At 37.8% G+C, this 17,310-nt stretch overlaps 1 protein-coding gene across 2 annotated transcripts in view; it reads right to left on the bottom strand.

Moving 5' to 3' along the window:
• Window positions 1–17,310, bottom strand: part of PLCH2 (phospholipase C eta 2) — a gene marked incomplete at both ends in the record, with an annotated part of 103,422 nt that overhangs the window by 42,837 nt on the left and 43,275 nt on the right. The window contains one exon of one of the 2 annotated variants that reach the window (XM_082493698.1): window positions 7,086–7,206. The exons of the other annotated variant lie outside the window; for it this stretch is intronic. Coding sequence (XP_082349824.1) covers window positions 7,086–7,206 — 121 coding nt within the window. Of the gene's footprint in view, window positions 1–7,085; window positions 7,207–17,310 lie in introns of those variants that run through there. 2 annotated transcript variants of the gene reach the window in all.

Below are 17,310 nucleotides of genomic sequence, written 5' to 3'. Positions count from 1 at the left end.
GAGTAATTTTATCCTATACCAGTCAGGTAAACATATAGCTGAACAAAAATCCAAACAAGTAGAAGGGGGCATTATTTTGATTTGCCTTCTCTAATATAAATAGTATTTTACTGCGCTTAAAAAGATTCCAAAGTTTTCTTCTTGGGAAGAAGCTGAAAGAACAATACTGAGCAGATATTATTTGCACTGATCAATGCTTCGTGTAAGGCACTCAAATATTACAAGTATAAATAAAAAATAATCCGTATTTTTTTCTGCCCTATAACATATGAGTAAACCCTCACATTTGCATTAAACTGGATCTGAAATATCAGTTAAATATAGTTCTTTATGACTGAGTTAGAAAAAACCCTTGAATGCTAACAAAGTTGGATTTGTAGCCTATAACCTGGTACTATGGAAGACCTGTAATTTTCTCATAAGCACCTTAAGTTCAGAAGCTCAATTCTACAAATACTTACCCAGATAAGCCACTCCCAGCATGCAAACAATCCTAATAAGCAAATTCAGAAAAACACCTCTCCCCATTACAGCAGTTACAAAATTAGGACCTAAAATGCCTACCAGATCTACATAATTATATTTTAGCATTCAGTCCTATTTCATAAACATTTTGCCACTGCTTGCCAATACCCATCACTGATGAAACACAAAGCACATTAAAAACACACTAACAAGCACAGTATAATAGAACTCCTAGCATCTCACTTCTTTGGGGGTATTTAACTGAACTAATAATATTCACCTTCTGATCACACTCTAAATCAAACTACTATCAAGTATCAGTTTCTAGAATAAGCACAAGGAAATTCAGACAATATTCTTAACTTGCTTGTTAACACCAAGGTATCACAATATGTCTGCAAAAAGGAAACCAGATTTGTAAAGGAAACGTTTGATCTTTCACAAGAGAAGGAGTCTGAGGCAAAGCTAAGCTGAATTTATCAGCAACATAATTTTGAAACTCCTTTAGTAAAAATACATCTTTAGCACGACAGAACAACACCAGGACTTCTGCAAACCACGAAAAAGCTTTATAGCCCAAGCATTTACTTCTCTCCAAAAGCAAAAATGCCCATTTTCATTGCATACAGAGCCATCACAAAGGCATTGCGTCTGTTTTCTCTTTACATCACACTTTTATTTGCCATCCATGCCAAAGAAAATCGTAAACTCTGGAAAGAGCAATTCTAGAATGTTAAAATGGATTATCAGCTTTTCATCTCATTGCTTCTATGGATTAAGTCACTGATCCTACAAATTTGCTTCTAGATGTTGTAACAAGAACCTAACAAATGTTTCTTCTTCCAAATCACTTAAACCCCACGTTCTCCTAGGAGAAGGCCTTTCACCTTATATTGTACTTTGTTTCCGGGCCCTTAAAACATGCTCACCTCCCGGGGATTTGGCAGCATTACAGCGAGTGCAGCCAGTGGCCTTCAAAGAAACAAGTCTGGGAAGAAGGTCCCTCCAAGAGCTCTGCTCTGGCTCAGCAGGGCTCCTGCCTTCCCTCGGGAACTGCCGGTGAACTGGGCTCCTGCATCCGAAGCCCCCGGCAGCAAGGCTGGGGCCATGCCTGCGCCTGCCCGAGTAGGAGGCATTCTTTTGAAATTCAGCTGCTGCAAGGAACTAAGCTTGACAACACTAATGCAAACTGTTAGTGACTGGCTGCATCCCAAGAATGAATGCAGACTCATATTTTCTGCCCGGTCTCCCATGATGACAGAGCAATAACTGTGACACAACGTTCCTGTGGTTTTTCTGCCTGGTCTGTTTAAGTAAAGTTAAAACTATTACCATGTCCAATGTATTTATATTTTTTTTCCATACCTAGAGATGAGAAGTGTAAATTACTACTCAGATTCTGGATGGAAGAATGAAAACTCATACATATACTACATATTCTAGTGAGTATAGATTTATAAATAAACACAAGGAAACTCTTGAGTTCAGGCTTTTATCAATCTGTATATAGAGATTACAGTGTCCAAACTAAAACACTCATTCTGCGTATTCCGAAAATGCATCAAACCCCACACAATCCTTTGGGGTAATTCAAGTCCACCTCTCAGGCAAATGCAAAAACACCCAAGAGAAGCAAGGTAGAGTAAAAAGAAATGGAAAAATCATTGATTTTCCTGTACCTTGGAGCTCATATTCAGACAAATTCAGTTAATTTACTCAGGAAAAGAAGGTTCAACAAAATTTATTAATATGAAAGCAAATCACTAATAATAAAAGAAAATTTAAGTTTAAAGCCACAATTCTGTAGAGTATCTTGTTTACATTAATAAACTATTTACAGAGAGAAGGTGTTAAATTAAGAACGAGGTAATCCCTCATGTAACGTTTCATTTCTTAAAGCTGAGCCCTTGGCTTCAATCACAGATGCCCTTATATGAAATCATTGTGGTCAGCAGGTATTACTCATAAATGCAAATGCTGTGCTACACCTCAGAAGCATTACTGGAATTCATTCCAACATCAAATCTAAAGCAGATTTGAACTCAGCTTGACTGCTTCCCAGACACTGCAATCAATTCAATATCTGCTATCGTTCCCATTCAGAAGAAAAATAAATACTTCTCAAATTTACTGTGAGATAACAATTATGGAAATCTTGAACTTATTTTAATTTCACAAGGTTTATAGTTTCTTGGAAAAAAAAAATGGTCAAAATAGCCAAAAAAAAATTTTATTAGCACTAATCACACGGAGTTTAAACCACATTAAATTTCCAACTTCCTCTTTGGAAGTTTTACAGTAAATAATTTTATTTGAAGAAATGATAAGAGCAGAAATGAGAGAAGTATCAAAGACTGCACCTACTACAGAGCAGAAAATAATAAAGAAGCACCAATATAAAAGTACACTTTATACAACAGACATTTACTTTGCTTTTATGTGAAGTGAGAATACATTCCTCAGCTGCTAAAATTTTAACAAGCAGCCTTGGATAGTGTTTTTAATGCAGCGGTTCGTTTCTGTTGCAGGATTGCTCACCCAAACCTATGCAGGGCATACAGCACCTCAGCAGCCGCCCTGCCACCAGTTCCAGTTGATCTGGACACTGGACTGTTTTTTGGTGATTCAAAGCACCATGGCAGTTAATGTTTATGGACACAGACCTGAGTTCAGTTCTGTTCGGCGAGCCTGACAACCGAATGGTCAGACCATACCAAATACTTGTTTTAAGTATCTGTTATTACCTTTTTGGGTTTGGTGACACAAGGATAGGAAAGCACAAGAAATGTCTTCCTTCTCATGTCAGGAGAACAACAGCTTTTTTTTACCCTACCAACAGGACAGGAAGGAAAGCCTTTCAGGTCACCTGGGGGTAGCTAGACAAAGAGCAGGAGATGGGAGGGGAAAGAGTTCACATCCGCATCTCTACAGCTGTACATGTACTGAACCATACACCCTCACCTGTCTGCATGACTGAAAGTCTACACCACTGGAGAGACTGGCAGAAAAATCTGCAGAAAAAAAAAAATAAACCATAGTGGTACTTACATCAAACAAAAAATAAAATCTTTTTTTCTGAAGTCTTTCACAACATGTGAATGAGAATTTCACGCAGCTGAGAAGGCAAGTGAAACTGCTTCTCCTTACCATTGTTCAGATACCTTCTTTAAGGATTTGTTTCTATACCTCAAATAAAAATCCCTCCAGCCTTGCAATGAATCATTTTTTGGAAGAAATGGCTCCTAACTAACTTGAATTAAGGCTGAAGTTTTGCTCTTGGTTAAATGACAGTTTGCACTTCAATATACCTTTTTGCAGAATTCAGTTGAGGTTCAGCTCACTTTTGATCTAATGAGTTGCCTCAATTTACATCTGGACAAAATAAAGAGATGGAGAGAAGACAGATCTCTGTACTGCAGCAAAAAGCAACATCATAGCAGAGCAGGAAACAGAAACATAGAACATTCAGTTCCATTCTTGTGTTTTTACAAAGTGACACTAGACTGACACAGCAAAAAGCCTCAAAGCTGTTTTTCATAGATCATAGTAACATTTATAGTTACTATAAAAGTTTTTAAAGTAACAATAAATAACAAAACTACACAAACCGTAAGTCCCTACAATTTGTCCTGATACAAGAAAAAACCAAAAAGCGCCCAATTTCATGCTTACTGTTAGAAAGACATTCTAACGTCTGTTAATTATTTATGGTTCAGTAGCATCATTGTCTTTTAGGAGTTTTGGGGTTTGATGTAAATGTGTGAAGGAGTGGGAGTATTTTAGCATGTGAGAATGAAAAGAAGTTAGAAGGGTTGAGTCACTGAGTATTTTTACACATGGGCCATCTTTGTCAAAAGATTCACGTCCAAAGTTCAGTATGGCTCCATGTTAGGTGGTACAGCTTTGGCCCTGGCCAGTCTCTTTAGAAAAGTCCGAAGGCCAACATCACCCAACTCTGCGGAGTTCTGCCCCGGTAACAGATTCTGACAAGACGCATCCTGACTGTGTGTTTCAAAACAACCATTCTTCTCAACACTACAAGGAGAGGAAAATAGATTTCAGAGGCTTATTTCTCTTCGGGGCCTTCAGAAGATGCAGCATATTTGTGAGCCTAGAGAAACCCCTCCCTATAAGGCAAGGGGATCCTTTAAAATATTACCAAACAAAATCAGCCTTCCCACACGCAAACAGAGGACTCCCACACTTGTCATACATTCAGCACTACAAATCCATTGAAGAGATAATAATTGCTACATTTTTTAACAGCCTCACTGGAAAAGGTTTTGCAGCTATAACTGCCTCATCAAGAGGTAAACCAAAGAACTGACTGGTTCCAACTATTCCTGCCAGGAATATCAGTTTCAGATTAGACAGGAGGCATCAAATCTTTATAAGAATCAATACATAAATATAATAATATAAAAGGACATAAAATATGTTTTATATATATATATATACACACACACGCAAACAAATATATCCAATACAGTGTGGTGCGAATCCTGTTCAGCTGAAAAGTCTTGGAATTAGAAGGTATTTCGAAAATTTTGCAACCGTACAATTGATTTCTGTGAGCTTCAGAAATCTCCATGACAGTTCATCCTACCGCTCCCATAATAAGGCTCCCAGAATGTCACTTTTGACCCTGAAGACATCCACTCAAGTAATGGTCTTATCACAGAAGCTTTAACATTAACTGTTGGCTACAGCAACCTGGTTTTGCTCCTTATACAGGCACGTATGCTAACGGAATACATCAGTAGTAATTCCTGCTTGACACATTGCCTTATAAATCAAGAATTGCTATTAAAACCAACTTCTGTTACATACCGAAATTAGCATCCTGTCGTTCATAATGGAGGCAAACCATCTGTATTTATTTATTTTTAGTCTTTAAACTGTATTTATTTATTTATTTTATACTTAGTTATTCTTTATTATTACATATTTAAAGTACAGTCCTTTTCCTTACAACATGAACTCATTGAGGGAGATACTGGTTCGGTTTTCTGTTACATAAAAACTGGAGTTTTCTTACTGGGTGGATTTTACTTCACACACACACAGAGAAAACCCCCAAACCAAATAAAACAAACCAACCAGAAAAATAAACAAACAAACAAACAAAAAAACCAACTACAAACCAGAACCGAAAACCACAAAACCCAGAAATGGAGACATTGTCATGCAGTGAGTGGCACAATCAAGAGTAAACCTAAAGTATTTTCTGTCTACAGTGTTCATAGACCAGGTACAGCAGGATGATTGGTGTCATTATGCCAGGATCCAATTAAAAAACAGACCATGTTCGACTTCATTAATCTTCATTTGTCTCATTGTACATTCCTACAGCCTTGTGAGCAGGTTGTTCTCACCTTTTAAACCAACCCTCTTATTAGTGCAAGAACTTTCTCCCCCTTATTTGCTCTCACTGACTCAAGCCTCACTAAATTTCAGGACTCTCTACTATTCTTTTCATTGGCAAAAAAAGATCTTAAAGGATCTTTGAAAAAGAAAATTTCTGTATGATTCTGCAAGAAATGGTTGGGACAGTGTTTGCTGTGTACAAGACAGAATGCAAGACTGAATCCATCCTTCAAGCGCACAACCCCTAATAAATGAGATGTTAATGGAAGAAGAGATGATCTTAATGCTGTGGAAATTAGGGTGCTTAACTCGAGGTCAGTCTGTCAGCTCTCCATCTCTCAGTTTAGACTCCATCAGCCATCTGGATCCAGCGAAATGCAGAAGCAAAGTAGGATGGCATTTCTGGACCTCTGCAAAAATTCCCATTAGTTTCTAAGCTATCTATACCTCCAACTTTCCTGTTAAAGAAAAAATTGTCTTTGATTGATGAAGCTGACAGACAAGTAGGACAAAAAAGTCCTTCCAAAGCAACAGATGGTTCCGGTCAAGGCCACTGCAGATTTCCTTAATGGACATGAGTGGCTCAAGAAGATTGCTATTAAAATGTATTTACTAGAAAAAGAAACATCTAATTTCTCTAGCCATTCCCAACTAGGTTTCTGTTTTTATTACCTATTTAAAAGAAAGGCTGCTACGAAGCAGAAAGGGACCCTTCTCAGATAGCTAGTGAGGCCTAAGAATTTTGCCATTGTATATCAGTATTCATAAAATAACCTCCCAAGAGTCCAGTGACTTACTATGGAAGAACACAACAGACGTACTTCTAAATGCTCATTTCAAAGACTGAAAACCACAAATATTGCATGAAAAATCAAAGAGTTAAGAGGTGTACAAATTCTGGCAGATAGCAAACCCATCTTACTGTGGGGATGGAAAGGGATTCTATCTATGCAATAGAAAATTTCAAAAGGTCTGCACATGTCAAAATGTACAACTTTGCATTTGCTTTTCCAGAAGAATGTAGTAATTTTCCAGAAATCAGTAATGAAATTATAACTTGAGAGGTTCTTGAAAAATTGCACTAGCGATCATGCAAAATAACACAGGACTAGGGCTGTGTCTCAAGTTCTTCTTTTCCACTCCCCCACACTACTGCTAGACAAAGTTGCCATGAAATAAGATTTAAACATGAAAGCTTTCAAGCTGACACCATCTTGTTCAACTAAGTGGCAGGTATTCAGCCTGCATCTTACCAATATGGCCGATTTTCCATCTCGGAGAAGCTACGATGCTGCCACCAACCCAGAAAAACTCTTCAGCCAGACGGGCCACTGAGAACTTATTTTGAAGCAAGGGAGATTTTGAGGCATCCATATCTGAGACAAAGGGCAGCTTCAGAACTGAATACAAGCACTGACGGCCTTAATGGATATCAAGATTCTGTAGTACACATTTTCAATGTAACAGCTTAAAAATATTATCAGGAAAAACCAAGATAATCGGTGATTTCCAAAATCCAATGGTATTTTTCGGGTTGTAACAGAGCAGTTTCACAGCAAATTTAGGCCTCCTCCCAGTCCATATTTAGAATATTAAAATCCCAACAAAATCCTTTTTATTCTATGTGACGTACCTATGTGTCTATTTTTGAGGATTGGGTGGGTTTCAGTTCAACATTTTAAAGAAGACACATGATGGACATGGACAGGGCCATGAGGCAAGATGGTATGTAGATGAATCCATTTCTGGACAGAAAGGCCTCCCGATGATATTCTTTTTCCTTTGCTACTTTACCAGCTGCTAAGCATCCGCCACGACATTGTACCAATTTATAGTTGTTGGCTTCTCCATGCTGCTTCCTCCCTCTGACAGCAACTCCTAAATAAAGGTACCCCTTTTATAGATTTGATTACAAACAGATTTGCATGTCCTGCTCTTGCTGAGAGCTCTACTTGCTCTTCAAAATCAACCAACAATATCCATTGCTGTAAATAAGTGCAAAGTTAATAGTACAATCCATTCCCCTCTCTGCCCTCCTGAGCCACCCTTGCCTTGCACTGTGAATCTGTCCAGGTGCTTAAGCTCTTCAGTCTCTTTCCAGGTCTGAAAAAAAAAGAACAATCACATTTTCTTCTCGTACAGCTCTTCAAAATATCATTGCACCAGTCTTCATCTTTTCTCAGAATATTCTCTTCCGTATTTTAATGGACATGCCTGATAAAAGAAAGAACATTTCTCTCTAGGCAGTAAAAACTAGATACGATGCAAACACAGCAACACATGTTTGCTTCAAATCCTAAATCCATCATACGCACTAATCCTAAAGCCATGGTTCTGCCCTATCCAGTCAAGGGATTTAGGTGACACGTTACAGCTCTGGGGGAAAAAAAAAAAGCAGGTTTAAAAAAATGCTTTCTTCTTCTTTCTTCTTCTTCTTCTTTCTTCTTCTTTCTTCTTCTTCTTTTCTTTTTTGCCTACATTAGCAGCATCTTTCCAACCCATTTAGGAACATCTTTGCAAACTGGCACAACCCCATAGAAGATGCTTGCTTAGGACACAAGCCAGGCAGCTACCCTGAGCAAAACAAATGCTGTACACAGATACAAGGAACCGTGCAGGTGCCTGAAAACTGACAGAGATAAAAGCAGGTAAGGATTAAATTTTAAAAAGCACTAAGTCACTACCTCATTCCATTTGAAATGCATCCATTAAATTCCAAATAAAGAAATCTGTCATTTATGTTATCACAACCTCTTAAGCTACATTAAGTTTTAAGTACAATATACAATTGCTCTTGCCATCTGTGATCTGTACAAGAAGCCTAATATGCTTCTAGCTTGATGAGCTAAACACAAATTGCCCGATTAAAAACACATTCATTAAGTGCTTCCTACTCCTCCTTTCACAGTTTGAAAAAGCTTAAGAGTAGTTAATTCTACAGATGATTCACTCTCAATTAGAAGTTGTTTATTTCACCACCTATGCCCAGAGTTCTTATATTAGGCTGGACTCAGAGTTTAACCACAGATTAATTCCAAAGAAAAAACAAACTGGGACTGCGCTAAGGGTCAACAGTGGCAATAAAGCTACGTACACTCTTGTCACATTCTGCTATTTATTCAAACACTTCAGAAATAGCATTCGATTCTCCTAAGGCACCTTTCAAGAGTAATTTAGTGAGATGACTGCCAATTGTCATCGGAGGAGAAACGACTTCTGTAAAATGCTAAGAAGCATATATCCATGCAACAGAAAACTGCTACACAGAAGGGAAGAACCCATGAAGTACAGTTCTAAAGATCCTAATCCTTTTTTCAGATTAAGTAAGATCAAGCATGGGCCAGAATGAGACCTGAGAAATGTGAGCTTAATTACCTGCTCTACCACATGCTTCTCTGAATTTCTTAAATAAATCAGTAAACATCGCTGTGGGTAATTTCCATGCTATAGAAATAACATCTTAAATGGGGAGAATGACATTGTTGTACCTCACAAAGGAGGAGATACAACTAAACATTAAGGCTCTCAATCATAAGGAGACAGAGTTAAGGTAAAATTTTGCAATAAACCAAAAGTATTGCAGATGTGTAGTTTCCTTCTTTCTCTTGCAGCACTAATCAGAATGATTCCTTGCAGCCTTCCTGGTTGTACATGCAACAGTATCTCAGTAGTCAGCACTCTGTGTGCTAGGCAGCAAAAGGTAGTCCTTTTAAAATTCAAAAATTAATTCTGCAAGGACATCCTAGATTCTGCATTATCCATTTATGTACTATCAACCCGGGGACAAAGGGAAGGAAGAAAAAGAGTGAAACATAACTCCTATTGCAGCGTTGCCCAAGATACTAGTTTCACAGTACAGAATAAAAATTCTGCACAAGCAGGACTTTGAATGTGGATTTGCTTTTATTCCAGTACCAAGAAAAGCCAGTGATTTACAGCAGAGAAATGCCAGTGATTTATAGCACCAGAAAAGAACTATTTCTGTGTTCAAGTTAAAGTTAGATTTGTAATCCAAAGTCCCCCCAGAGCAGGTTAATTTAAATCCTTTTAGTTGGCACTATCAATCCATCCTTCAGGCCTCCTAAGAAGATGATCACATAAAAAGAGAAAAATAAAATCTTTCAAAAAGCCCCTCTATTTACTGATTATGCTGGACACAAGGTAACAGTGTGGGAAAGCAACAGGAAGTAACAAAGGGTTAAATGTGACATAATCCCTCTCCCAACTCTTAAGCATACTGAGTGTAGTACTTAGGATATAAGCCTATTGAAATGGGTTTCTATTCTTGCCTCACTTGACATCCTCAGAAAAATCTTGCTCACCTGACACAACTTGCAGATTAAAATCTTCTTTCCATGGCGCTTTAGGAACTTACTATTCTCTGAGCATAACAAAGGCTTTTCATGCCACAAAAGGATTTGAAAACCAACAGTGTTTGAGTCTGCAGGATAGCCTGTGGCTTAGCTAAAAGCGGAACTCAGAACACTTGATGAACAATGCTAGAATGTCAAAAGTCTTGCAAAAGAAGAAATTCACTTCAAGAATGGCAGAAAAGTCAGACTTGATCATACAGAGAAAGAGCATCTTGCAGAAGATATAGGAGCACAACATACACATAGTTTGGAAGATGGACAAAAGTAAGCAAAATGGAGAGCCTCCTGAGACAAATGGGTTTATCATTAACGCAGTCCATCAGGATGTATGGCTTCCTTTCCAACATGCATGTTTTATTGTTGAGGGAAGGAAAAAATATTAAAAATTATTTAATACATAGAGAAACAGCTGTAGCCCTCCAAGTAGAAAGGACAAACCAAAAAATTTCAATGCGGGACATTTCAATACATAGGTCAAACTTTGACCTCCCTTTTGTCTTCTGTACATCGAGATTCAAGTAGAAAATAAAACGAAGCAGTGACACGACAGGTAAATTAGGCTCACAGTGTAGCAAGAAGCTTAAGCGTATCAGGTAACAGCAGGCAGACTCATTTTCTGTACTTCAGCTCGCTACCAGTTGAACATCTAACAGAAAATACTTTAGGTGTACTTAATAAACTGATTTTCAAAGTTCAATATAATTATCGCCAGAGACGTTAAATATTACAGACCTGATACTGTAATTGACTTGTAAATCCCCAAGGATTAGACTTCTAACTTCACCGCTATGCACTCCATTTATCCTTGCACGAACATACTACAGACCCAGTTTCCCAGATTAACAAACTAACATCACAAGAGGCTGACTCTAAAATACTTAGAAACACATGGGCAGCAAGGAGTGATACACATATTAACTTTAATACAGGTATCACTATTTCCCACTTCCCATCCAGGGAAATCTTACTCCTAATGGCTGCAGAATAAAAAGAAAATGATTGCCAACCCACAAGACAAGTTAAAATGAGGAAATAAAAGTTCTTCATGTCATCTGGCACACAGCCATTTATCTGTACACACTCTCTCACTTACTTTTACCCTCCCCATTGCACTTTCAGCTGTAAACACAAGTCAAAAAGCCCTGGAAAAACTGCAGAAATCACAGTTACAGCTACATCTTAGATAACCCAGCCTAAGAGCTTCATAAGAGTTAGCAGGCCTGTCACTGTCTTCTGAAGTACTAAATGCCAAGATATTTCTAAGGGAAATAGCAAAAGCAATGCAATCTCATTGAAATGCACATCACTAAATACATTTTAAAAATACATCTGAATTACAGTTCAAAACCCAACACACATAAGCATGAACATGAACAGCAGGATCACAGAAAGCTTGACTTGATGAACCGATGTCATGACGCTCATTCACTGCTTCTAAATGTGAGAATTACATTTCTTCCCTTTTCCCCTGAAATGCTGCTTCCTAAAGGTCTAAAGCATTGTGATCTAGACAGCAAGACCAGTCAACTCAGTTTCAGTTTCTGTTCGCTTTCAGGTTTCCACAGCCCTCTATGTTCTTTTACTGCTAGGTCTGTATGCAACAGCTGCCTATGTTTCTGGTACAACCTCTTCCCAGGAAGAGGGATATTGGGAGTATATGCTGATGGAGCGCAGACAACATCTGTTTTATTTTCTATTTTTGCCTGACAAGTAAAAACTTCTGCATTAGTTATATTAAGAATTCACTAAAACCATCACTTTCAGATGGTTCTGCCAACTACCAAGGCAGGCAAAATTCAGATACGTGTAGAGTTATAACCAAATTTCCTGCACTCATTCAATCCCTCACTCCCAGGCTCAGGAAGGCCAGAGTACCGGCTGGGCCACAACATTATCCCAACTGTATATAAGCTGCCTTTTCCTTAATTCCAACATAACCCCACTCTACTGACCTTTGGCGTGGACACAGACAGAGCTATAGTCTACTACAGACTGCAGACCATCTGGGCAGCAACTCTAACCGCAGTAATCCACGCTCAGGATTAAAGCCACACATCTTGCCTGTGGCAAGTGGAAGCCAGGTTATTCACTAGCTTCTGTTTCTCACCCACCATGCTCCAAAGTTTAATATTTTTGCACTGGCTCAGAATATACTCAGGTTATTCAGTTTGACTAAAATACCTCTGCCTTCAGTATGCATTAATTTACAAAGCCACTAATTCCACTAGGAGAAACAGCAATGGCGGTAACATCGCATGTCCTGGTGCATCCTTTCAGTACTAGAATTCCCGCTGGGTAAGCCCCGAGACAGCTGCTTTAGCTAAGCAACCACAAATACGGATATTTCCAGGGGTGTCCAAAACTGTTTAGAAAGCTGCATTATTAAAATGAGATGATCCTGAAATCCTTTAAATTACTTTATTTATATAAAGGAATATTTGTGGAACTGAGAACCATTAGCAACAACAGCACTAGCGTAATGACAACAATCAGTCTGCCTCCTTCCACGATGTTTAGCTCTCTTGAGCTCACCTGAAAAAAATGATGCAATTATTTTAATTAAATGAGAAAAGGCTTTGTGTTTTGAGCCTTCGAGTAGGTTTTGCATTACAGAAGACTGTTTCTTTAATAAACATATTAAGACTTTGTGCCATATCAATGGCACTGAAACTGTAGAAATATTACTAACTCTTTTCCCTTAAAACATGCACCATCTTTGAGGTATTTCTATAGCTTTTGCTTTAAGGTATTTCTATAGCTTGAGGTATTTCTATAGCTTTTGCCTTCAATAATTGAAATATAATAGCAATAGTCTACTAACAAACTCTACTAAGAATTCTGATCCCGGCTTTGGCAAAGGAAATTCAATTTTCAAGATATCTTTGGTAAAAAGATAAAAAAAGCTACTTGAACTTTTTTTCTTGCAAAGCTGTAATAATGAAATTTTGTTGATTGTAGAAAAATGACAGAATAAAATAAATATTTTAAGACTATGAATGTTGCTCTGAGGTCACCTTGTTTCCAACTTCTGACACATATAAGAAAATGTCCCTACACACTTAATTGAAGTAAGATCTTAAACTCTTTACATGTAAAGTTCTTTCAGCACTTTACCATCTGTTCAGTGACATGGGTCATAAACACTGAAAGGGAGATTAAGGCAGGTTGGGAGGGAAGAAAACCATCATTATTATTGAACACTTATCAAAACACCTCTAAGAATTCCAGAATCCAAGGCAAAATTGGTACAGGAAAACAAGACAGATTGAAAGACATTCAGAAGAGACATCTGCTAATGAAATCCATCACCACAAATTGATTTTAACTCACAAACTTCGCTTCCGTATTTGGGGTGAATTTTAATATACTCTACCTGTAAAAGATTCAGAACTCTCCTAGACCTTCCTTTCATGCCATGTACTTTTTAAAAAATGTGACAGAGTCCTTATTTCTCAGATATATACCAGTTTCACGAAACATGGAAAAAATGGATCTGCATCATCTCTAGGAATAACCCAGCCTCTGTCTTCCTTCAATGCTCTCCTCAGCTTCTGTGTCATCCACGAGACACCCTTATGAGGGTATACTGTAAATCGAGAGAAAACAGTGGGATTAAGCCACCAAACTTAAATCCACAATGAGGGTCATCATGCGCTCTCTTAGAAATACAGGGAGGTTACGTGGCCGCACAGAGCTGCAGATGCACACAGAAGAAATTGCAAGGTGCTTGCTCAGTTACAAGGGTTACTCTGGGAAGAAGGAGCTGACAGGCGAGAGTGGAGAGCTTCCTCTAGAGCCACTAGTTTAGTCCATCCTTTGCTGAAAACAAAACGCCAGAATCATTCATACAAAAAATTAGAAATCTGTCTGCAGTGAGGCAAAGCAGATGGCTTGTATTTAAACAGCCTGGGAGCCAGAAAGTCCCATGCCAAGGAACTTCAGTAATGTATCCACCTCTCATCCTTGTGACTTCTTCCTATGAATTACAATAATCAGGCACACTCCTTCCCCATCACAAGGGACATTACAAATTTTCAGCCTCTCCTGATAGGCATGACAAACTAGAATTAATTCTAAATTTCAAATATCACAACAACTTGAAAATGAGATTTGGCTCGGAACAATATTTTGGCTTTGAACTCTGTTAACCAGGACACGCTTTCATAGGGATTTACCTGATCTTGGACATTTTTTTTGGACTGGCACAAGAAGGGGTGGGGAGGTGACAATATACTTTTCATGCATTATTAGCTGTTTCAGGAAATAAATCATTTTTTCTTGTTTCTACCTTGTAAGAAAACACAAAGCTCATGTTCACATCCCTTGTTAACATTTTAATGGGCCACTTCATGAAACTGAAATGAATAGGTAAAGCAATAATTTTGCAATCTGACTCTATGCCACAGTCTACAATATGCAATCAGTGTGTATTCTGAACAAAAGAGAGCATGAAGCACTGGGCAATGAAGATGTGATTTTAAAATGATGGAGGGCACTGAAATTTCCAATAGTGCCTGTAGCTGTAGTGCTCAACTGCATAGACTGTGCAAGGTGTACATTAAAATGGAGCTAAATCTTCCATAGGCTAAAACAAGGCAAATACACTTTCGTGGGAGATCACTGCCTTGCATTCCACTCCAAACAGGTTGCATGTTTTAATATTTCTGACAGAATTCTTGAGAAAGCACAGTCACACATCAAATTATTTCCCTTTCAAAAATATATCACTCTACAGTACCCGGTATCTCTAAATCTTAGAAACCAACTGTAGGTCTTTTTGTAAGCTTGAAAGACGACCATAATTGTGGTTTTCTTCAAGCAGGAACCACCTGCTGTAATCCCCCAAGGGGAAAGAGTACAAACAGTAAGAAGCACAGTAGCACAGTGAGCGGAGGCTGCTGAGCTGAAATCCACAACAAGGTCAATGACTGCAAGTCAGTATAGCTTATTGCCCATTTGTTTTTTTTAGCCTTGGATTCAGTATAGTTAGGGTAAACATTCAGGAAGTAAAGTAATTGCCTCTGGGCTCCTTCAGGAGAAGTATTTCTGTCTTTTGCTATGGTCTCCAATATCCACCTCATTTTGAAACAAAGCAGTCTGACGGATTCATTTCCCCCCAGGCTTCAGAACCAGAAGATAAGCAGACATTTGAAGGCTGATGAGAGAGTCAGCTTGCTGGACGAACTGAGAAAATGGGCTCACTGGAAAATATTGTACAGAGATCCACATTTAACAGTGTTTCTGGACTTTGTTCAGTACAAGGCTGGTCCACAGTCACTCTGTGTCAGGTCAGATAATGCCATAAAATTTAGTTGTTCTCTGCCACATAATGCCTTTAGACCCGCAGATGCCAGTACTGATTATCTTTCCTGTAATTTCCTAAAACAGCAAAGCTTTCCCTTTTAGCTGAACTAAATTCACATTGACCATACAAATGATTCTATCTAGTGCTAGAAGGGAGATTCATCACAAGAATCTGCATGTAAGGTATCAGTTTTTTATGCTGCCCACTTACCATTAACATGAAATTTTCTTTGCAATGTTTCTCTCCTTTTTTTTAAAATCAAACTGAAGATGAGGCATCTGTAAATCATCTATAATTGAGGTCAGAACAGCAAAAAAAAGTGTGTACATCTTTAGTAACAAGGCAGAATCAGTAGATATGATGCTGGAGAAATAGAAAACACCTGTGTATTGATTTTTCTTTGGTGACCTACATTCCAAGAATAATCACTTTGATTACATCAACTCCTCACCAGAAGACTTTTAAAGAACCCTTGCAAATAGTGAAACAGAAATAATATCTAAGAAGGTGGATCATACCTGTATAAGTCAGTTTAATTATAAGCCATATCAGGACTTTAAAGCATATTGTGACGCTTTTTTTCTGCTTTTTTCAATTCATCATAAAATTAACAATAGCAGTGACAACAGGAAAAATAAAATAATTTTGCTAGAAAATCTCTAAAAATATAACTGAAAAGCAAAACCGTAATCATTCAACAAATCAACAGACTTCATAATATGAACCTATAACAAGCTGATATTCAACCCAAAGAGTAGCAATTATTTTAAAGATAAAATCCTCTTGGAACTCAGACAGAAAGAAAGAAGCATGGGGGCATATTTGAAGGAAATATCAACTGCCAGTTGCTCTATATAAAAATCGGTATCAAATGCATCATCTCTTCTCCCTCACTTCTTATATCACACCTGTGTAAAACTAGCATAACACAATGGCAGATTAACAACTCTGACGAGAATTATGCCATTACTGATGCTTATGATCTTCACCTCAGAAATTCTGCATTTCCACTACCTTATTGCTTCCTCCCATCAACTTGCAGCGGGGTTTGGAGCAGCTATTGATACGGGACAATACAGAAGTGGTTAAAAAGAAAAAAAAAAGACATGCCATGATGTTAGTGAACATGAAAATAGCTGTTTCAGTGAATTTGTTTGGCTAAGGTTTTCATGACTGTCAAAATAAAGGATCCATCTTGATTTATGTTTTACGTTGTTCACCATGAAGTTTGACCTAAGAAGAACTTGCAAGATGTCACAACTGCCAGATAGAAAAATTAACTGAAGTACGTCAAGAAACAAAATACACATTATGCTTAAGGTTCCAAACCTATGCTTGCTAAGCACCTCCTCCTTCACCAGCATGCCATAACAAGGACTTCTCTTACTCTCTTACATCTTACTGAAGATAAAACCTGCTTTTTTATTTATACTAAGGACAATACAATTTCCCAACTGAGAAATGGATTTCCAATCCTAAAATTAGATAAGGATTCACAACAGTTAAGTGTACCTTTAAAGAATTGTTACGTTCTTCCTCTTAGAAGCTAGATATTCATCATGTCCTTTCATACAACGAAGGCCTCTAATTAGTTGGATAAAAAAACCAAACAAACCAAAGCAAGAAAAAAATAGTTATATGTAGAATATTTTATGCTATTTTTCTCCTAATCAGTTCTTGTGAAATAAAAAAAATCCTTCAACATAAACATCTGCATTCAACAGCAGTCCCACAAGAGATAATTTTGGTCATTGACATTGACAAGAGAATAAAGAAAATATTCCCTTAAAATTATTTTGT

Source organism: Vanellus vanellus (genome assembly GCF_965231255.1).
Source record: "Vanellus vanellus genome assembly, chromosome: 20".
In the NCBI taxonomy this organism is placed as follows: Eukaryota; Metazoa; Chordata; class Aves; order Charadriiformes; family Charadriidae; genus Vanellus; species Vanellus vanellus.
The sequence above is the reverse complement of the archived record's forward strand: the minus strand, read 5'-3'. Positions and strand labels throughout refer to the sequence as shown.